The sequence below is a fragment of the Crocuta crocuta genome, unplaced genomic scaffold (genome assembly GCF_008692635.1).
Source record: "Crocuta crocuta isolate KB4526 unplaced genomic scaffold, BGI_CrCroc_1.0 scaffold164, whole genome shotgun sequence".
Taxonomy (NCBI): domain Eukaryota; kingdom Metazoa; phylum Chordata; class Mammalia; order Carnivora; family Hyaenidae; genus Crocuta; species Crocuta crocuta.
This window is the reverse complement of record NW_027530016.1, coordinates 2,377,933-2,401,957: the sequence shown is the minus strand read 5'-3', so window position 1 is coordinate 2,401,957 and position 24,025 is coordinate 2,377,933. Positions and strand designations below refer to the sequence as shown.

General features: G+C 35.9%; 1 protein-coding gene across 2 annotated transcripts in view; it reads right to left on the bottom strand.

Annotated features, from left to right (window-relative positions):
* SOS1 (SOS Ras/Rac guanine nucleotide exchange factor 1) overlaps positions 1-24,025 on the bottom strand; it is a 72,365-nt gene that overhangs the window by 16,323 nt on the left and 32,017 nt on the right. For both annotated transcript variants that reach the window (XM_077764240.1, XM_077764241.1), the window contains exons 8-16: positions 22,981-23,108; positions 21,557-22,212; positions 12,624-12,705; positions 11,740-11,862; positions 11,333-11,436; positions 9,949-10,171; positions 8,733-8,852; positions 3,399-3,561; positions 2,805-2,922 (exon numbers count right to left, since the gene is read on the bottom strand). In XM_077764240.1, coding sequence (XP_077620366.1) covers positions 2,805-2,922; positions 3,399-3,561; positions 8,733-8,852; positions 9,949-10,171; positions 11,333-11,436; positions 11,740-11,862; positions 12,624-12,705; positions 21,557-22,212; positions 22,981-23,108 — 1,717 coding nt within the window. The remainder of the gene's footprint in view (positions 1-2,804; positions 2,923-3,398; positions 3,562-8,732; positions 8,853-9,948; positions 10,172-11,332; positions 11,437-11,739; positions 11,863-12,623; positions 12,706-21,556; positions 22,213-22,980; positions 23,109-24,025) is intronic.

Sequence of the window (24,025 nt, the reverse complement as noted above, 5' to 3'; positions counted from 1 at the left end):
GTTTAAAGGCTAGATCATTTCATGAATATTCCAGAATAGAGTAAGATAGAAAGCTACTTAACTCACGTTACAAAGTAAATATAACCATAATAACAAAAGCTGATAAATACAACACCAAAAGAAAAAAAATCACAATTCAGTCTCGTTTCTGTAGATGGATACAAAAATCCTAAATAAAATTCATCTGTGTATTTAAAAGATCAATCTACCATGAATAAATAAGTTTTAATGTCAGCAAATAGTAAAGTTTGGTATTAGTAAATCTATAATTTTAATTTGCTAAACAACAAAACCCTGTTTCTCTAAGATGGCAACTATTTATAAAAGTAAATGTACACTGCTAACAAAAGCACAGAAGATAACTATGAAAAGAAACTTTAACATAACAAAAAGCATCTTATCAAGCAAAGAGCAGAATTACACCTATTCCCGCTGAAGCTGAGATGAAAACAGAGCTACTTATATTTGTCATTATTGTTTAATTTTTGTGTGGGAAGGTGTGACCGATGCTATAAGGCACAACACAGAAATAAGGCTAAAGGAAGAGACATGATAAAATATTTAGAAAAATCCAAGGAAATTAAAAATTCTTAGAATCAGTCAGTTAGCTAAGTGTCTACTTTGAGCCCCACATCAGGCTCTGTGCTGACAGCCTGAAGCCTGGAGCCTGCTTTGGATTCTGTGTCTCCTTTCTCTGCCCCTGCCTTACTTGTGCTGTCTCTCCCTCTCTCAAAAATAAATAAACATTAAAAAAATTTTTAGAATTAAGAGTAATTGACTATTAAAAAATGAACACCATTCACAACCAAAAGGATCTATCATCAATGTTCTTTCCTAATTAATTGATAGGCTATTCCAACTGTATTTTGGGGAATTACATCCTCTCCCATTATAAAGTGCATTTGGAAAAATAAAGAGACAAAATTGGCAAAGAAAAGACTGAAGCGGCATTGCCAAACCAACTTGATCATTTTTGAAAACACTATAAAGCAAGGTTTCTCAGCCTTGGCATTATTGACCTTTCGGACTGGATAATTCATTGTCATCAGGGCCTGTCCTGTGCACTGTGTGATGTTAGCAACATTCCTGCCCTCCTATTCCCCTAGAAGCCTCCAGCACCTTCCAATTAAAATAATAATGAATGTCTCTTGACATTGCTAAAGGTTCCCTAGGAGGCAAAAATTACCCCTGGCTGAGAATCACAGATTATAAAGTGCCAGTCATTAAAACTGGGGCACTAGTATAATAAGTTAATGGGAAACAATATTTATTAAAGGAGGAGGTACGATATATAAATGGGGATAAAGAAAATTACTGAATACACTTGGGTCAACAAATAAACAATTTAGTGGAGAAAAAATTTGAAGACTTCATATGATATCTAAAAGAGACTTGATTAAAGACTTAAATACGATTTTAGAAGTCACATCATAAAGCTAGAAGAAAATATCATTGAAATATTAAATCGTTAGACTGGAAGAGCTTTCTAAGGTCAGAAACAAGAACAATATAATGGGAAAGATGGGCAGATTACAGAATTTTAAAATACCGAATATCAAAGAGTAAAAATAAAAAGGTAGATTGGTAAAATATCTAGCTCAAGAAATTCCCAGCTAGATATAAAATATCTAGCTGGATTTGTTATCTAGCTCAAGAAAGTATTCTCAAATATAGAGAAAAGGTATAAATATGAAGATGTTGATTCTAACATTTAGGAAAGCAAAAAAGCTGGAAACTATATATCCAACCATAGAGTAACAGTTAAATAAACTGTTATACCAACTGTAGGGACTATTATGTAGTCATTTTAAATGCTATTATGAAGACTAATAAAACACGACAATATGTTTAAGACATGGCAAGTTAAAAAAGTATATAATAATGTGTACATGTCATCATATAATTATGACTATATACAATGTGCATAGCAAAAAGAGGAGAAATAAATACAAAAGTGGTTGGTTATAAAGCCTGAACAAAAACTGGCTTTTGTGATAACTGTATGATATATTAACTGAAAGAATATCAGGACAATATGATGTGCAGTATAACTTAAAGCTATATGGAAAATATATAGCTACAGATGAGGAAATGGCTAGAAGAAAATATATCACATACTAAAAAACCTAAATCATAAAATGTGTAATAGAGATCATAATATTTGTAAGCATTCAGAGGAAGAATGATCAGAGCATATATACAAACAGAAGAACAAAAACTAGTTGTAAAAGAGATATTGAAGATATGAAGCATAGGAAATAAATGATGGAATAAGACAGAGGAACCTATATGAAGAGTGAAGATTTGGATGGTACATGTTTTAGCCTTAAAAGGAAGGAAAGGGCACTTCCTTCGTCTGGTGAGAAGAAAGAAAAAATGGCAGGTAAAATTTTGATGTATAAGGTGTGTGTTCAAGGATGCACGTAGTATGATTCTTAGCTATGTGAAACTGTTTACAAGAAATGTGATTATAAATATAAACGACCAAGGCCATACACCTCTTCTGTAGAGTGTTCGGTTCATCAAAATTCAACAAAAAAGATTTCTATGAATATAAAAGCACAAATAAGCATTAAATGATATAAAATAGCTGCCCCAGATGGAAATTAAAAAAATGGAATGTATATGTTCAGTGTGACCTTAAAAAGTCCTAATAGAGTAACATTCTAAAGTGATTCAGGTTCTAGGTATTTACTAAGTATTTTCTGCTGTTATATTTATTACACATATGTACATTCAGTCATTTAATGAAATGAGTATCTTGTTTTATCCAGAAACGCAAGAAAAAGTCAAGAAATGCTTACCAAAGAAAGGCACACATGGTGGATTAATTGACCTGAGTTTTGCCAGATATTTCTTATAGTGATCTTCACTTAATTCATGAGCTTCTTCTAAAATTTTCTTTTGGCGACTTGGTATTTGCTACAGTAAAAAAAAAAAAAAAAAAAATTAGTATTAAGTTTACAAAAAGAATCACAGGTTTTGCCCCAAAATGCCAGGCTAAGAATAAAGTCCAAACACAATGGTATCAGTTTGATTCTAAGAATGATAATAACCTCGTTAAGAGACTATCTTCATGGACCCCAGAACAAACTGAAAGACGAGTGTGGTGTGCGAGTGAAATCCAGTTTATCTTGCCATTCCTTACACAATTACGAGAGCATTTGTGTACTATATATACATTAAATGCTGAAAGGTTTTTCTTCTTCTCACATAGGCTATGACCTGTGAATGCATTTCAACAAGAAGGCCTAATTTAAAAACTGCAGCCAGTTCAATACAAAATTGAACAATTCCATCTTTTAAACTGTCACTGAGAAGACAGATGAGGCACTTAACAAAGATCATGATTGTTAGAATCTTGATTCTTCATGTACAAAATGCCTAGACGAACCTACCTCAAATGTATGGTCTAGTCTGTAAACAGGTGATGAGTTCATAGCACTGACAACCTCAAGGACACCATTGAAATTATTCAGCTCTTGAAAGACTTGTAGAATCTCAATTATTCGACTCACCACAGCTACTCTTTCTTCTAAGTTTTCAGTTTCTACAATACATCTGGGAATTAAAGACAAAAAATGAATTATCTGTAGTTTTCCCAACAAAGATATGATATGCTCTAAGGAATTTAGTAAATAAAATAATGTAGAGGTGGGTGCAGTTATCGAGTAACCCTGGAGAATCTGTGTTCAGAACGACAGGTAAATAGCAGGAGACTGGGCGGCAAGGCAGCTCCAGTCAGGCAAGCTGCTCTTCACTGGTTTTCACACCGACAGAGCCTTCCAGTCAGTCACTGTCCTGCTGTATTAGAATTAACTGGTGAGTCTAACATCTTGTTGACCATCTGCTGCTCTTTGGGATGTGGGTGTGTCCTAGGGGAATTTATTCTGGAACTCAAGAATTCTGGGTCTCCTATTCTTCACCTCAAGATTTTAGTAATCATGTTTCTTTCTTTGATGTATAGAAATAATTAGCTACGTTTCTAGGAACAGCTCTTCAGAAAAACACTGTGATGTTAAAAAGTCAATGAAGTATTTTACCATAATTAAGAATAAAATTTTTTAAATTACTAATAAAGAAAAAGCCTCAAAAACACTTTACGTTTAAATACCGAGAATCCTTGGAAGGTATATAGCTAACATACCAATAAATAGCTAAAAGGAAGCACACTAAGCTCAAAAAGAGAAAATTCCTCAGTGAGCATTTACTCTCTAAAATTAGAGAGAATTTTAAATATAATAATCACCAGAAAAGAAAAAGGCATTTTAAACTTGGATTTAATGCTGTAAAATAAAGTATAATCTAAGAAAAACAGAATACACATAAGAGAAAACAAATATAAATCAAAATTAAACATTTTTAAACTTGTAAAGGGGAAAATTACATTATTCTCCGATGAGGACAGCCTGACACTAAGAAAAAAAACTGTTGCAAAACTATCAAAATAAATTCGCCTTGCTATCAAATTAAACATAACAGGCTTAAAGCATTAGCTAGATCTCTACAAATATATCATTACTAGCTAATTAGTTAGCTGGACAATTAAAGAGGTATAATACAAGTATAATATATTTACATCTTGTATTTGACTATTTCAGTTGACATTACCTAGATCTACAAATTGCCATCACCTACGGAGTTTCTGTAACAACCAGGTAGGTCTGGGGTGATTTATCCATAGGTGACTCTAACTCTAACATACATCCAGGGCTACGAGCCACTGTAGCAAATGAATGAGAATCTCTCACACTGAAAAGGCAGAGGTTGGAACCCTTGTATACTGCTGGTGGGGGGAATGCAAATGGTACAGCCACGTGTGGACGTTCCTCAAAAATTAAAAATAGAGCTATCGTATGACTGATCCACCAATCCCACTTTTGGTTATTTGTTCAAAAGCAGGGTCTCAAAGAAATATTAGCACTCCCTGTTCGCTGCAGTGTTTGTTCACAATAGCCAAGATGTGGAAACAACCCAAATGCCCATCTTTGGATGAATGGATAAAGAAAATGTGGCATATACACACAATGGAGTATTACTCAGCCTTAAGAGAGAAGACAATCCTGCAATGTGTGTCAACATTGAGGAACAGTGAAGACATTATTCTGAGTGAAATAAGCCAGTCACAGAAGGATGAATACTGCATGATTCTACATATATGAGGTATCTAAAACAGTAACAATTATAGAAGCATAGAATGGTGATTGCCAGGACCTGGGGGGAGGGGAAAATAGGCAGTTGCCAATTAGCATGTATTAAAAGTTCAGTTATGCAAGACCAATAAATCCTAGAGATCCGCTATACAACATTATACAACAATACTATATTGCACAGTGGGAAAAATCTGTTAATAGAGTACCTGTCATGTTAAATGTTCTTACAGTAATTTAAAGAAAAAGGAAAAAGTGCAGGAGATGGCCTTTTCAGTCATCTGTTAAAAAAACAGGACAAATGAAAATGGTCTGTTTTATCAGTTATGTTTCTCCTTTACAGACATAAATTTTAATTATTATGATAGAAAAGGTCTTCTGCTTTGATAATGAAGAAATCAGGAAGCAACATTTCGAGGGCAAATTATAAAATTTTACTTCTCAGAGGCTAAGAAATAATAAAATAAGTGATGTAGAATGTTTACTTCTCTTTAGTAATTGCTTTTCAGTCTTTATCCACATTCTAGCGTAGGTTCTACTCATTTCCTATGTGACTGGACTCTAGTTCTGATAATTCCAATAGGAACCTCACCTCACTCTTATAAATGTTAGTCAAATAATCATATTGTTTTTACTCAAAAAAAAAAAAAATATGGCCAACATATAAAATGCTAATCTATGGCCCCAACTATAAAACTGCATCGAGATTCTAGATTGCCAACATGACAATATAAGCAGGTCTGCTTACCCACTCCTCAATGAAACTGGTGAAAATTATATATATAATCATATATAATTANAAAAAACCCCCCCCCCCCCCAAAATTTAAAGTCTCTGGAAATGGCTCTAAGAGCAAATGGCAAATGAAGTAACATCTATTCAGGAAAATCTACAAACATTCAGTAAGAGAGGCAAGAATTTATGGCCTTTGAACCAAGCCTGCCCGCTCCTTCCTCCCAGAGAACCTCAGGCAGTCGGAGGGAAGAGTCTACTCGGGACTCTGAGCTGCAGCTGAGAACGCAGGCCTCCCTGTCTACCCAGCTCGCGGCTGGAGGGCTTCCTTCTTGGGAGGACAAGGACTTCAGCATTTCCAGTCCCCAGCTGGCAGTGGCTGAGGCTAAATCCCTGGTGAGTGTAGCTGAGAAGTGGAACAGAGGCTCCCGCCTGAATGTGGCACACTGAGAATGCCGGGGAGATGGCCTCTCCCCGGTTCCCAAGGCGGTGATTCCGTGTCAGGAGAGGTGACACACTGCCCCCAACCAAGCACTCAATTCCTAGAGCAGCCATGTTTCAGGGAAGCTTGCCCTCATCCCCAGCTCAAGAGTACAGGCTCAAATGGCTCCCACTCTCTTGTCACTTGCAACACACTGTGGAGAAGTTTAAACCTAAAGCTGCTCCCAAGAACAGGGAAGGGGGCGCCTAGGTGGCTCAGTCCGTTGAGCATCTGACTTGGCTCAGATCATAATCTCATGGTTGGTGAGTTTGAGCCTCATTGTGTTTACTGCTCTCAGCATGGAGCCTTCTTCAGATCCTCTGAGTGTCTGTCTCTCTCAAAAAAAAAAGAAAGAAAAGAAAACCAGTGAAGGTTGTGGTGCAGGGCAATGGGAAGATTTATGGATCGAACAACTGTTGGCTGATGAGTTTCCAGGAGAGAACTAGGAATAACCTGGGGGGAGCCTTCCAAGAGTCAGAACAAATACTAGAAACCCAAGAAACCATTCCTTAAAAGGAGTCACAATTTGATTGGATTAGTTTGCAGAGCAATTTATACCACTAGGGAAATTGCTGAAAACAACAGCAATCAGCTGGCAATTAATAGTTTAACAGCCGGATGTGGTCAAGAAAGGAGTGAAAGAAAGCACTACCTCTCCTGCTGCCTTCTTGGGGTGAAGGTGGACACACCCAAGTCAGTACCACTCAGAAGAGGAACTTCTCAGCTTAACATCATAGTGTAGAGGGAGCTGGGGGACAGGCTTCACACGAGTCATCCAGCTAGTCACTAAAAGAACAAGCACTAACAATAACGAGCTCTGGGCGGTGGGGGGTAGGAGTGGCAGGACTCACAAGTTGCTACAACGGCAAGTTTCCAGCAAAGAATTACCCGGCATGCAAAGAAACAACAAAGTACAGTAGTCTCCCCTCATCTGCTGTTTTGTTTTCCCCAGTTTCAGCTACCCAGCAGTCAACCATGGTCCCACAGAGGATCTTCCTTTTGAGTGTCATAAGAAGGTCATGTAGTAGCGTGCCGCTATGTCACACTGCCTAAGTCATTCACCTCGCTCCATCTCACCGTTAGGCCTTTTCTCAGCTCACGTCATCACAAGAAGGGTGAGTACAGAACAGGAAGATATTTTGAGAGCGAGACCACACTCACATACCTTTATTATACTGTCCTCACGGTTCTACGATTAGTTAGTAATGAACAATAAAAAACAGTGTAAGGGGCTTGCTACTATCCGTGGTTTCAGGCATCCACTGGGGGTCCTCTGTGGATAAAGGCGGGACTACTGTGTGACCCATTCACCAGGGAAACAAAAAAAAAGCAGAGAACAATCACTGCCTGTGAGAGGGATCAGATGTCAGATTTAACAGAAAAAGATTTCAAAGTACCCAGTATGAATATGTTCACAGAACTAAAGGAAAGAAGGCATGATTTAAAACGTAAAGGAAGATATGACAACGTGCAGCAGAAAATATTGGAAAAGACACAGCAGTAATAACTGGAATCTCAAACTGAAAAATACAATAGTTAAATAAACTTACTAAAGGGGCTCAATACATTTGAACTACCAGAAGAAATAATTAGTTGACTTGGAGATAGAGCTTTGTTCAAAAATGAAGGCAAATTAAAGACTTTCCCAGGTAAACAGAAACTAAGAGAATTTGTTGCCAGCAAACCCACCATATGAGAAATACTAATGGAAGTTCTTCAGGCTAAAGGCAAAGAACCCCAGATGCTAACACCAGCCCACGAAAACAAAGAATGCCGGTAAAAGTAACTATGTGATTACAGGAGACACGACAAGTGCCTATTTCTGTCTCATTGCTGCTCTTAACTGACTTAAAAAGCAACTGTATAAAATAATGTGTATGTAATGTATTGTTGGGCCTATAAGATATACATATAGAATATATTGCCAATAACTACACAAAGGAGGTGGGGGAGAGCAACGCTGTAACGGGCTAAGAAAATAACAAATGGCAAAGCAGTAATTGTTACATGTATTGTTAGATTTGCATCATTAATTATATGTAATACCTATGACAATAGCACCAGAGGGAGACGGGGAACAGAGCTATACAGGAGGAACACTTCCATCACTGGATTAAAGCTAGTAGAAAGCTGAAGCTGATTCTGATAAGCTGTCTATGGTAAACCTTAAAGCATTCACTAAAAAAACCCCTCAAAATATATAATGAAAAAAATAATTAATGAAATAAAAATGCTATATTAGGTAGGTATTCAGTGCGAAAGAAAGGAGGAACGGAGAACAAAAAATGAACACGACATATAAAAACAGAATTGCATTTAAAATCATAATAGCGACTGCTATGAAATGCGAGAGAGCCAGTAATACTTACTTCTCAAACCACAGAGTGAGGTTGGTGGTGTGCCGGATCATTTTTAGAAGATTAGGAGAATTAATTTCTTTGTCTTCTTTCGTCCACACACTCCCAACTAATTCTGATGGCTGTACAGCTCTGAAATCATCAAGACATAATTCTCCATGATCCTTTTCCCTTTAGCGTACTGTTTTATTACATAAATGAGGTAAATAAAACTCCCATATAAACCTTTTGTTTTTACACCAACAGAAAGGTTTATGAAAGCCAGGTAACACAACAAATTATAATTATGTGTCTTTTTCTATAGATTAAAAAAATACTTTTATGTGTCTATCTGTGTACTTTTATTATTGCTTTATAGTAGCATTTTGCTTCGGGCAACATTGAGAGTTTTTCATTTTATCTTTCCCAGCACTCACAAAGAGTATTTAACAAATTAGGATGACAATTGGGGATATTCTTTTAAATAATGAAATCTGTTATAATAATCAATTCAGTGAGGATATAGTAATCACTGTAATTCAGAAATTTTTTTTTTTCCTTTAAAGGAGGAGGGAACCCTACCACAAAAAGGTCCTGGGAAAAAATAAATAGATTCTAATATTGGTTCTTGAGGATAGTGATGATCTTTGGGGTGGGAGGAGATCTATAAATTTAGTTCCTTTTTTTCTTAGTTATTTTAAAAGTTTGCAATTCTAACCAGTCCCCATTCAAAATGGAGTAACAAAAAAATGGACATTTTTTTTTTTTTTGAGACAGTAGTTCTATCAGTGTAGAAAAACTAAAAAAGGCTGTGACAGGCCATGACTTAAGTTTACAAGTACAAGGGCAATAGCTAACTTACTGCACCCTTCCTTCGTGCTGGGCTAAACACTGTATACTATATACTGACTGTTTTCAGTCTCACAACAGCCTCAAAAGTAGGTACTATTATTAGCCCCGTTTCAATCTTGAGGAAGCTAAGGGACAGAGGGATAGAAGGTACACAAGAAGGTTAGTTGCCCAAGCACACCAAGCCAGCAACTGGTAAAGCCAGACGCTGTGCTGCACTTTCCCAGCGAGGAGTGAGAGAAGGGGAGGCCTTCTATACCTCAGGCTTTATTACTACTATCTGCTCCACATACTAGCTCATGTATGTCTTACAACGTTCCTACAAGGCAGAAAACAGTATTTCGTTTAAAAACTTAACTCCTTCGAAATGATTTTTCAGCTTGAATGTCAAATTACGTACCGATATAGATCTGATTCAAGTAAAGTGAGTTGTCGAGCAATTTCTATTGGGTGTAAGGTGAGCAGGTCAAAAGTCTCTATGTGTCCAGGCCTGCTTATATGCCACTCGACTGTGGGAGGTGAGCTCTGAAATGTAATATTATGACCTGGTCCATTGTCTCTTGCAATTTTTTTCCTTTGGATTATTTTAGTGATGGATTCAACCCATTTTTTCATTGCTTTACCTGAAATACATTACATTTTAAATAACAATTAAATACTTTTTACTCAATATTTTGTTCTTTTAAAATATTTTAAAGTCATACAAGTGATAGTTGAATATATATTTGCTATTTCAAAGTTCAAATAATCAAAATAAAAAAACAGAAGTTCCTCTTTACTATTTCCCTATTCCTTATCCTAATCTCATTCTTCTTCACATGGGTAACTGCTGCTAATCGTCTGGTATATATTCTTCCACATCCTTTCTAAATAAAATTAGAAAGTAATTTATTCATAGACATTTTTCACATTTACTGTTCTGAACTGCAGTTCAAAATATTATAATTCTCCATAAGATATCTCTTTCACACACGAGACTTATAAGGATAGACAATACACGTTCACACTGTTAATCTTCTTAATATGCATTTTATAAACAAACAGTGCCAGAGATCCATCCCTTCATTGTAGTATGAGGTTTTGACATGGCTTTGTTTTGTAATCTGCATGAAAGTACCATTATTTAACTCTTTATTTTCTGATTCTCATGTAGAGTGCACAAGGGAGATTAGAACCAAGTTTGTCCAGGTCCTTCTTAGACCTATACGGTCACAGAGTCTTTAATACTAGAGGTGGGACTTTGGAAACATCAAGCCTTACTCCTTATGTTACTGATGAGGAAACCCAAGTCTAAGGAATCAAAGTGGTTTGGCCTAAAGTCCTGTATCGGGCGAGTGGCAGTGTTCAGAACAGAACTCCTGTTTCTTGGCTCTCGGCTCAATCTGCTCTGCTGCCTCTCTGATGCATGCACTGCCCGCCTCATCGGGGCCCAGTCAGTCTCCATCAGTGGTGCTACAACGGCACACCGGTTCCTAACTGTCCTCTGGTACACACACCTTCAGATAAGAGGAAAGCAAGCATAAACTGAGATTTTTTTCTACCCAATTCCAAAATGATCCAGTAAGTAGACTTACTAAATGAAAATACACTGGGTCAACAGGGTTATGACTGAGCAATCTGGAGGTCAAAATGTTGTTTGATGAAAATTTTTAATTTTCAAATGGTTATGCTGCCACTTATAAATATAAACAACTCTTAACAACACTGAACAATGACATCAATTGACAGTCACCATATTGATACTTTTATTACAAATAAAACTAGCCACTTATAAAAAGCCATACCTCTTACTGTTCCAATAAATTCTTCCATTCGCTGCAAAAGATCTGCGTCTCTTTCAAAATCATAGAAATGGTGCTCTACCCAATGCCGACATACATTTAATACTCTATGGCATTAACACAGAAGAATAACTGAATTACATGGGAACTCAGATATGAATGTTTAGCACAATGAATCATATAAATTAAAACAGAGTAATTCTTACCAAATTAAATAATTTTATAAGTGGCTTACCACTTTAAAATTCTATGTTAATTAAGACCAATATAATAATTTCTGATAATTGCTTTTTATTTCACTCATTTTACTCGTTAACTCCTTCTTGCTTGGGAAAGATCCTTATCTATGTCAGTTCTGAGACCAAAGTTTAGCAAGACTTAATTCCTTCAGTTATTTAATTACTGCTTACCGCAGTTGTACAGGCTGTATATATTCTTTTCTAAACCTTTTTAGTTCTGCACTCAAGGGTTGATCTCCATTCTCTATAGCTATGCGATCAGCTTCTGTTGGCTCAGGCTCTGGAATTTCAAACCTAACACAAAAGAGAATAAGCTAATGAGAATACTAATAATATCAAATTATTCAAATAGAAAACTACAAACCTTTTCACTAGTCAGCACAATCAAGAGAGCGCTGTAAAAAATTACTAAAGACATATGTATATATCAGTGAAAACAAGTAAAGACTTCTCCTGATCTTATATTAATTAAAAAAAAATTAATACTTGCCAATATAAAAAAACCAGAAACAGCTAAGAATAAAGAACACATGCAAAGTCTAAAAAATAAATGTGGTTATAAACTTTTGGGACTGATCTTTACTTTTGACCGTGTAGTCACTCAATCAGCTAACATAAAACTTTACCCTTAAGGGTCACTCCTTAAAAAGTAGATTGCTCTTTGGGTGGCTGAAACACTTTTCTTGATTATAGTATTTGTTCACTGATAAGCTCCATTGTATTCAACATGTGGTATATTTGAAAAATTCTGTTTAGAACATTTAAATCATCAAAATTTAAATTTCCAGAGTCTAAAATATACATTTTTATTTAGTTCTTTAACTTGTCTCATTCCATAAATATGAACTTTCACAAACTGAGTTAACCATGTAAAAAACAATGCTTATTTTTATACTTTAATAATCAAAACTAAAAGATTATGATAAAATAAATGGTCATCTAAGAGATCTGGACTACAATGTAAAGTTCATACAATTCATTTCTGAGAAACATGTAGGATCTTAGCTCAATCTCTTTCTTTAAAAAAAGAATTTACACATTTTACATTAACAGACCTTTCTATTATAAGACTCAGTAGTTCTTGAGGTTTACAAAAGGATCTGTATGTTGTAAGAAATGTCCGAACAAAATTGGGATCTAAGAAGAAAAAGGAAAAATATCTTATTAAAACCTGTGATTCAGAATGATTAAAGCTATTATTAACATTTTCAAAAGAGATGAAAACAGTCTGTTTTGAAATTCCCGAATGTTTTGACCACACAGAGTGCTTTGGACTTCATAACAAAATGCTAGCTTGAGCACTTCCTAAATCAGTGGCAAAACCATTGATACTAGGAGTTTACAACCACTTATTTCTTGGCCTCTGTATACTCTGACTAGCTGAACTTCACCTCCTCATCAGCTGCAGGAAGGCAAAGGGCAGAAAGGCAAAGAGCATGTAAACAAGCTCCCACCTGCTACCTGGCTCTCCCAGCATCTCTGGTTGGTTTCTCTCTCTCATGCAGAGAAAGGCCACAGCAAGAACCCAGTACTTCTTCTGACATCCAGAGTAGTCTATCTAGGATTGGTTATCTAGATTTCTTTCAATCATGTTAACAGAGCATACAACTAGAAACTGGATATTATAATGTGGGTTAAGTTAAACACAGTTTCTAAATGATTTTATTTGCTAGAGGTCTTAATTAAAGCTGCTGAAAGCAGCTTACACATACCTGTAAGTTATTAAAACTAGTAAGTGTGTAAGAATGTTGATTTGGTTCTATTCACAACTTAATTCCTTTTATTTCAAGTAGTCACAATAAGAGTTCAATCGTAAGAGCAGGAGTGTGCAGCCCCTTCGAAGAGAGGACCTACTTTTCATTCACATCTCCAAGAAGTAAATCAGGAGGCTGGCTGACTGTCATCACTTCCCCAGGCCTGGCCCAGGCCAGGCTCCCCTTGACTGTATTCTCCCAAGTTGTGGAGAAAGGCTGCTGTCATCAGCACAAGAGACCTGGTCTGTCATCTTCTGCATAAAGAGGGGGAGAGACATCTTCCCACAGTGGAAAAAGAAAATTATGCACTTCTATAACCCAAATTTCATCAAGGTCCACATTTAGTTGTAAGTCTTTAAAAAGAGGGAGGGGAGAATTCATTAACTTTTCTATCGGGAACATCCTTTTTTTACATTATGGACAGGTAAGCTCCAATGACAAACTTCACTGAGAAGAGCAAATACCTTTGTGGATCCTTTCTAAGTACGATATCTCTTATTCACATAGGATTTACAAAGAATCAGAGTTCATTTGTTTGGAAAATTTTTCTACATAGGCTGATTCTGTCTGATTAAGAACCACTCTAAATTTAGCCTTAATATAAAATAATAATAATATATTAACTCCCCCACCAAGGCAAATGAATGGATTTATCATAAAATAGAAACCTATTTCTAATCTATTGGAAAATGTGGTCATCAGGATAATGAATTGATTAAATATCAGACGACCTTGAATTTATAATGCTTTTATGAATTAAAGAAAATGTACAGAATAAAAACATGCTGGTTTTCAATGGCCCCCTTCTCCTTTGCCTTCCAAGCCTACAGTGGGTTACTGATAAAATTTAAATATATACAATCCTTTAGTAATTTCCTCTCTGTTGGTATCTTATTGTTTGTCTTCAGTTACAGAGTTCCTCAAACGTTAAAGACTAATGTCTCATCCAGAAGAAAAGATTTTAAAACAGAAGGCTGTACAAGATTTTAGAACAGAGATTTATATCGGTTTCATCACAATTCTCCCTTTCAAGAATCTACTTCCTGTTCTGCAAATCTATTTGTAAGGTGAGGCTACTCAAAACATCCTCTGCTTAGGAATCCAAAGCAATGGCCCCTCTAGAAATGCTGAGCTGTCACTAATGAAGAGCGAGCCCAGACACATGGTGCAGAGTGTTCCTAGAATCCCTGGGCTGTGTTCTAAATTTAGGCTGACTCCTCCTTTTTAAAACATATTTTTAAAACACTTTATCTCCGTCTAAAAGTCTAAAATTAGTATCAGATCCATTTCTTCACAGATGCCACTTGAGTTAGGTTAAAAAGTTGTGGGATACCAAAGGTAGTTTTAGGTTGAAAACCAGAACAAAAGCAAGTTCTGGATGAATTGTTTAAGAAAATTTCCCATTTTAAAAGGCAAACTACTTTAAAATTGTCTTCTCATCTTCAACCAACACTTCCGGTCATTTCAGCACTCCAGTAACTGATGACAATGCTGGGAACGTCGTGATACTGGTGCCACATCAGTCACACGGGGATCCAATCAATTCCTGACATCTGTTATGTAACGTTCGCAAAGAGCATTCATTCACGTAATTTATTCCCTAGGACTTCTGCGCAAGGCTGTTGTTTTCCCTTTCTACACAGGAGAGAAGTAGCTAAGACTTATCCAAGGTCACCCAGCTGAGTGGCAGAGATGGAACCGGAGTGTAGATTGTGCAGTTTCTAATTTTATGCCTTTTTCTACTGTGTCATACGTAACCTCACTGGATTAAAGGATCCTTTAAGGTTTCTACAGCTGTGATGTAAAAATATAAAGAACGGTTCCATGAGTTATGTAGTCATTATAGAAAACTTACATAAATAATTTAGAATATAGCTGTACTCTGCTAATATTGGTTTAAGGCACCGGAAAAAAATCATTGAAAAATGAGCAGTCTAATTGTGATTCTGTAATTCTTGTTACGCCTTCTTCCAGATTTTCGGAAGGAGCAGCTGTAGCTTCCTGTACTCTGTCTTCAGAAAAGGAGTTTCTTTTCTGTGAGAAAACACTCCCACAATCGTCACTGTTGTGCTAAATTCTAATGTGACCCAAGTTTCAGTTGTTTTGCTTAGAAGTAAAAGCAGTCTTGCCAAAACAAAACAAAAACAAAAAAACAGCAGAAGCTAAAACTAAACCAAGAAAATTTGGCAAAAAGTTTAAGTACCTTGAAAAAAGTACTTAAAGGCTACATGTATTCCCAGGCTTGTATACTTTAGACACTGTTTTTAGTCTGAAGCGGTGCAAAACTGCTCATGAATCAAAAACTAATATTGAGAGGACATAATATCTGTATTTGAAACTGTACACAAACAAAGGCTAGATAGTCCAGAAGCTATTTTTACCTCTATCAATTTCCCCACTTAGGTGATTCTAACATGTACCATGTCACACTAACCCCTGGAAACCGTTATCTTACAGATGATGTAAAGGACTAAGATAATTCAGTGTCTTAAAAATACTCCTCAATAAGGACAGGCTAGGTGCTTTTGTGAGAGAACAGAGCACAGGCAACGGTCAAAGCCAAGTCTTACGCTGGCTCTGTTGGCTGTGGAGCAGCAGCTGCCCACCTGTATTATAAAGTGGTGTTTCAGAGACAGCTGGAAGGCAAACACACAAAAATACAAAAGCCAGGCTGCTTTGGTTTTAAAGGAGAGGTGGAAATATCTGTGGAGAACGTGAAAATTGGCTATTGTGATAGTCTCTCTCTCTGTTTATCGCTTGATTGTGGATGTCAATTCCAGAAGCCTCTTCCTCAAACATAACCCCAAATGGATTTCAGTATGAGCAACGATACAAACGTCCTTGTGGTTCTTCTTTAATCATTTTACATAACACGGTCTTCTACTAGATCCTCCAATCCCTGCGTTAAGATTCCCACCAGGCTCACTAGTGGGTCTGCTTCCTTCCCTCGATGCAGCTCTCCATGCAGACACCCGCCAGCTGCACCAGTCAGATCCTGGGCTAGATCCAGGCTGCTTCAAACGTGAGCGGCAGGGACTCTTTTCTGCTGCCCTTCTAGCTGCCTTGTCGCCCTAACTCGAAAACTATCATTTGATAAATACTTTATTGCACAATGCATCAAATTCTTAGGAGCTCAGAATATACCTACACTAATGTTCAGAATATAGCATACTAAAGTTGAGATGGCAATCCAGTCCTTTTTTTTAAGTACCTATTTGATGGACACTTGACGATTTATTTTGTAGGGCCAATGAAATTTACGAAATGTTTGTTATATGGAGTTATTTATGTAAAGAATGCCCCTCCCCCCCACCACAGTGAAGCACTGTTAATCAGGATGTCTGCTCATGTGATAATTCTCCCTCTAATACAGCCATTTAAAAAGCCACAAGAAACAATAAGCTGCTCAAAAAGGATTTATAAACAATCACTCTTGAATTCCTTAAAAAAGGAAACAGACGCTATGCTGACGCACAGACGCTTAAAAAAAAGTTATCAGAGAGTTTAAAAATAGAACAGCACTGCCCTATAGATCAAAAATTGTTCAAAAGATTTTTTTAAAAGTTAAGGCACCCAAACTGAACTTATATAGGCTGCAAATGCAAAAGAAATCTAATTTAGGTTTTTGAGGATTTTCTATAAAGGCATAAAATCCCACTAAATACTTTAAAGAAAAATAGCAACAGGCTTAAGTTTTTCTCAATACCACTTTCTAGAAAAGAGAAGTTCGCTGTGCATGGGAAACACCTTTTTCCCACACTTCAAGATGAAAAGCTTTTCTTTCCATATAATGTCAGTTCTAAATTTTCCCTACTTCAAGGTCACCTCATTTCTCTAAACTGAGACTATCAAACCAGACACACCATTACCAAACATCTCTTTACTCCTGCTGTTTAAAGTCTCAATAATTAATTTGTACTTTAGAAACAGGAGTAAAAGTCCTCCTTTCATCTCCTCTTCTGTGCTTTCTTAAGGTGGGTAAGGAAGGACGTCTCTTCATATTCTCGCCAGATTCAGAATGCTCTAACTAGACAATGCCCCCACGCCCCACAGCACTGGAAATGGATTCCAAAGTGCTGATGTAGTTAGTGACTTTCTTGATGTCCAGAAACCATGCATCTGAGAGACAAGTATAAATCAGATTTCACATAAGACCGTGCTGTAATCTTTTAAGCAACAGTTAATTATTTTCTAATTTACCTAAATTAAGTTTTTCTCCCAGAAAACCTTCCTTTACAGAGCACCCAACACCAGTAGACTAATGACTGGGTTTTGCTAACGACTAAAATTATAATGTCCAATATCTATATACTAGAGTCTATGCATTAAAATTAAAATGCATTATCTGTAGTCAGAGTTTTTTACCTATTTCAATAAGAGAAAAAAATGACTCCGCTTAAGTCCTCAAAGTAAAGCTGTGCTGCCCCAATGATGAACAAGCCATTTATATTCTGGAAATTCAAAGCAAGCAAGAAATTCTTTTTCTTTTTATTATTTGATATACATAATAAAGATTATGTTATATTTTAGTAGTGAAGAAAAATTTGCCTTGTAGAAGTCACTGTAACATGGTGGAGAGTACAGTCTATCAAGAAACCCAAGTTTTAGTCCTCACCCTACAATTAATTGGTGATATGATTTCTGGCAAATCATAACTTTCAGCAGCCTTGGGTTTTTGTCTCTAAATTGGGGGATTGGCAATCTGGTTTAACACCGCAAGTTTACAGCGCTGTTTGAAAATTATTATTAAAAGCGCTTGAGGGATCAGGTTGGTTGAAGCCACAGTAAAGTCTGAATTAAGTAAGGTTAAGCCAGTTTGGTTTTTTTTTGTTTTGTTTTTTTTTTTTTACAGTTTCTGACCAACCCATAACGTAAAAAAAAATGTGTGTAAATGATGCTTTTTAGATATTAAGTTTTCTTAATTATAACCATTGTCTTATAATTCTGTACAATATAATAAAAATGTGCAAGTTAAATTTCAGCCTTTGTTTCAGCCCAGCTTGCATTGTATGTCCTCCAATAAACATATCTAACCAACCGACTGAGACAAACAAACCAAAAAGAGCAGACGAATAATTCTAAAAACAAATGGTAACTTGATCTGTTATGGAAGTGAGGACTCAAAGTACATTTGAGCTGGAAAAGAACTTAAAAAATAACCGCTTTCATGTTTTAGGAGTTCATAGATGGTCTATTAAAAACACATTCCATATTGCCAGTAACAACGTTCAGTGAAACCCCATACAGAAGAGCCCAAATAAGCTAGGAATTAATACTAAGCTGTGTGTACTGTAAATCACAGCTCATGAGAACTGCCTGTGGGTTCCAGTTACATCGGTAACGTGCCTTAATGACATATGTTAAAATATTGAATTAAGCCTCAAAAGAAGATAGAAAAGAAAAATGTCAAAAAAAAAAAAAAAAACCCCAAAAAACCTCAGCCCCACCACTTCTAAAACTAACACTGGCATTTTATTCCTCAAGATGTTAATGAAAGGAATTGTTTCAAAATTTTGACTTTTTTTAAAAAAGTAAAACAGTCTTGTCAATTTAAATGTGAATACACTGAACTCTGCAAAGCTCTATAAATCTTGAAATGTCAGTGTTTTTTATTAGCTAGAAGTAAAACATTTAAAAATGCTATTCTACTCAAAAACTAAAAATTAATGTAAATGAGAGCAACTACCTAAAATAACTAGTAAGAGACTGTGGCAAAAGCACTATGTCTGCAGACTTGGCTAATGTTGTAACGTGAAGGAGAAAAAACAGCCAAGACTGCAGAGAAACCAGCAGCTATGCTCCTTCATGTTTTGAAGTATCCTCATTCAAAAAATAAGTAAAAGGCACACAGTTCCCCAGAATATATTTCATTGTACTTCTGCAACTGCTTACTAATAATCCTGTTAGTTCTGTGAAATGCAGGAAGCAGTCTAAAAACAATTTTTATCATTAACAATCTAGTTTTACAGAAACAATTACATAAAAAAATTTGGAACTTGAAAATGTTTTCCAACTCCGATCCCACTGACGTGACAGTGAACACTAGGTACGGCTTCTTTAGCACTTTCCACTTACACTGTTCTACAAGGGGAAAAAAAAACCTTTAAAACTTGGGTCCTACATAGATAAAAATCTAAGGATCAGTTTTTCTGTAAACAGTTACAAAGAGCTCAAAACAAAGGTATTTAAAATAAAATGGCAGTTTAGAATACTTATGTTAAAGAAATCAATAATCTTCCAAGGCACTTAAGAATCAGAATAATGTGGCAAAAAGAGGAGTTTGTAAAAAGCAAAGAAGTGTTTTGCAACCACAAATTATGAGTAATTTAATGAAATATTTTTGTAGTTGTATTCTAGGTCTTAAAGAGTATACAGAGGTTGAAAATCATGAAATAAGTTGCTCATATTAATTACTGAAAGTTTGCACCTCTCATCTTTTTGTAAAAAAGATGCCAGAATAATTTATTTCTTTTTCATGTAAATCCTAGGTAATTTATTAAGCTTTCTTGTGCTTTGATTTTTTTTTTTTTTTGAGTCAGTAAAATGAATGCACGGACTGCATTAGTTTCTAGGTGAAGAATCAATAGTAAAATTAGAATCCCAGACTCGTCTTCCTTCGCCATCTTCAACGTGTTTCAGCTACTGCTGCCACTACTGAACGGAATCCGTTGGAGAAGCCAAATGGAAATCACTAATATCTTACTATGGAAAAGGCTAGCAAGAGAATTACCAATTAGAGGCCAAATAGAAATGACAAAGAAAACAAAACTCTGGCTTATTTATCCCAGAGATATGTGGACATAATGAAACATTATGTTCACAAAAGTGCTTTGATATCACCGATAAAAATATTCTGATTTAAGTTTACTTTTCTGCAAGGTGGCCCTGATAGTTGCCAGGCCATTTAAGTAGTTCCGAGTGGACATTTAATAAACTGAAAAGATTAACATTATTGAATGCTATTCATCTTTATTAGAGTGGATTAGTTAATGGGCATCTTTAAAACTTTAAGTGGTGCCAGGACAGTTTCCAGAGAGAACGGAGAACCCATTTGTAGGACTTTAAAAAATGAAAAACAACAACAACAACGAAACCAAAAACCAGAAAAACATCTCCCTCAGAAACACAAATCTCCTTGAGACAGGAAAATATTTAAGCAAGAAGTATAGGGATAGAGGTTAATTTTCTCATTCAACTATTTAAGAATAACATTTATGTTGTAAGAGTTACATTTCAGTTTATAGGTCTTTGTAATAAAAACATTCTTTGAAAGTATACATTTATATTTACAAAGAACTTTCACCTCTAGCAGTTCATTTATTCTTTCCAACAACATTCAAAGGTGACTGTTGGCAATGATTTTGGAGGTGAACTCAGGTTCTGGGATGGTAAAGAGCTGTGATAGAGGGACGATATAAATCCAGATTTCGTGCTCTTCCCACTATACCATATGCTACAGTATTTTACAATTACCAAGCTTTCTACTGAAGGTTGAACAATATTGGATTATCACTGGTTACTTTATTAGAAGAAACAACATTACTTGAAAGAAAAAAAAAGAATCATTATATTTGTTCCTTGACTCTCAAACATTATATTTCATTCAGCCTCTACCAATCGTCCTAGGTAGTTTGGACATGTTTGTCTTTAAAAATTGTCCCACTAAGATGATTTCTTTTTTAAATAACATCGGTTATAAAATGAAAAAATTACTGAAAACTTAAATGACTTTCAGGATTGCTAAATTTAATTAAGTCTTAGGAATGGAAATTAAGAAATACCAATGCTGTGTATATCTGTACTACCAGCACAGTTTTGGTGATGAATATGTATAAAATTTTTACTGACTTTATAATCTCAGTAATGGAAACAGATGAAAGAAAAAAACAAGTGGTAAAGGTTATGTACCAAAGTTTAGACCCTAATGATGATGATTTCTCACTACTTTTAGTCTTGTTTCTGCCACTCATTGGGAAACTTTAGCCAAGTGATTTTATTTTCTCATTTGTAATTTTGTAATTGTGGTTATAAAGTTACAAAATGTGATGTAAATCTGGTAGACAACATATAAACGGCAGTATTTTTAGGCAAAGGAAAATGAACTTGGATAATGCAGAGATCAACCTTTGTTGTTAGTTTGCTTTCTGTTTTCGGCACGATGACCCCATGCAGCAAAGAGTATCAGCTGGAAGCAGGGAAATACAAGTGACAGGCAACTAAGTTCTATTTCTTACCTGCGTACATATGGTATGTGAGCCTCTCAATAAGTTTAATAACAGTTCCTGCTTTGATAATTGGAATTCCAGCCTTGGGCTGCATGTTTTCTTCAAATATTATATTCTCTTCAGAGTCAGGCTCTGCAAATCGATAAACATCAGCACTCGGGAGCCTCATCTGCTCCTCCTTCTCTTCCTGTAGCATCGTCACGTCAAGCATCCTTTCCAGTGTGCTCCGGTACTGGAGAGAGATCAGTGCTGCCATCCAATTGTTTTTCTCTTCAGCTGACTTGGCAGAAAATATGACACTGTTTTCATCTTTTAAAATTATTTCAAAAGCATGCTTGTACTCACTGGTGTCATCTTTGTCATTAATTTGTACCTTTCTCATGAAAAACTTTTCTTTAAGACGATACTCTGCATTGCTAGCACCAGGAAGTCTTGGCTGCCCATGATTTGATTTACAGCAAATCATTAAGCCATCAAAGAGAAATATGTGTCTCTCGTGCTTGGCTCCTACACGTGTAAGAGTTCCTTCCATTATAAATTCATTGCAACACTGTCCAATGTCTTTTCCCTCCCAACCATCAATATTCTTTTGAATCTCGTTCATTTTCTTGATTGCTAGTTGTTTCCCCTTCATTTGCTGACTATAAAACCGACATGCAGATTCACTGGGATAAAGGAAAAAATATTATTAGTACACAGATAACAGGCAACCTAGGATTCCATGTAAATAAAGGAGAGAATAAGAGTATATTTTCAAAAGTTGCACTGAGAAGGTTTTCACTAATTCTCCAAATATATTAGTGTTACAAAACTATACCATTTTAGAAACCAAAGCAACACAATAGAGACTTTTTTTAGTGACTACTGACAAAATTCTACTCTATAAATCAAGCTAAGGAATGACTACTTCTACCTTGGCTACTGTTTAGAATGACAAATATTAAAAGGTAGCCCCATATAGTGAAAAGAATAAGAGACTTAAAAAATTATTTTAAAATGTTTAAGTGGATAAGACTTAAAGCTAAAAATCATGCACAGATTATAATGAAGAAACTGGAAGCAATGTATCTGAATTAATACCTCAAGTTACATAACCCCTAAAATAAAGGACACTACAAATTTTACTCTGACAAAACAGTGATGTTGATATAAATCTACACAAGACATTTTTTTCTCTCTCTCTCTCCTTTAGCTTACCAGTTGGCTCCCAGGAGGTCTTGTCTGGGAGTAGGCAAGGAAAATGCACAAATATGAAAGGTTTTTCAAACAATAACAAATTCTCTCGGCTTTGATGTCACTTCCTCTGAAAGACCAAGCTTGTCACTAAAACTATTTTCTTCATTGTTTACTTGACGAGGGAACTGAGATCCCTGAATCTACACCAAAATATTCAGGGTGAAAAGGAGGATTATAAAAAAAGTAAAAATATTCACCTCAGTCTTCGTTTTGCAAGACTTTTAGAACATATTTTTTCCATACCACTCTGCACATTAAGCAAAGCTGTTATTGCTTGTTTCAAACATTCCTTGTCTTCTTGATCTTCACTCTTTTCTTCTAACTGCTGCAAAGTCAAAATGACAAATCTGAACCAGTAGGACAGTTTGGGACAAAAAGAATAAAGATAACACTGATTCCACTCTTTCTACCACAATGCAGTTTTCAAATGTGTCATAAAATATATTCTTTTAAAAAAGCTTTTTCTTCTTTATATTACTTTCTTTGTCAACATGCAACCAAGTTTTCCACATTAAAAAAACAACAACAACCTGTAGAAGCAATGTTAAGAGATGTCACCCCTTGTGACAGGCAATAATATGCAGTTTCTCAGGTGAATATTACTGCAAAGAAATGAGGGACATAAATCATCTTAGCCAGCATAAGAGCTGCACAGCAGCAAGCACACAGATGAAATTTTTCTGAAGTGTGGAATCTGGTCTTAGGTTTCTGATTCCAACACAGCTGTTGTAGCAACAGGATGATTGGGAAGATAAACACACAGAGGAGGATGCAATATAGCAAAGAGGAACCTGGAGACACAAAACCTAGGACCAAATTTTGACTCTACTGCTGTGTGACTTGGGGGCAGATTATTTGACTTCTGAATCTCACTTTTCCCATCTGTCAAATGAGGCTTTATAAAAATCTTGCCCTACCTTACTTAATGCGGTTTTTTATTATAATTTATTTTGAGAGAGAGACAGAGATAGTAGGAGTGGGGGGAGGGAGGGGAGAGGGAGAGGGGGAGGAAGAGAGAGAATCCTAAGCAGGCTCCACACTGTCAGCGCATGCCTGATGCAGAGCTTGAACTCACCAAACTGTCAGATCATGACCTGAGCCAAAACCAAGAGTTAGACTCTCAACTAACTGAGCCACCCAGGCGCCTACTTAAGGGGATTCTTATTAAAAAGCAAAGCACTTTGAAAAAAAACTCAAAGCACCTTATAAATGGTAATGTACAGTAGACGTTTAAGTTGTCTT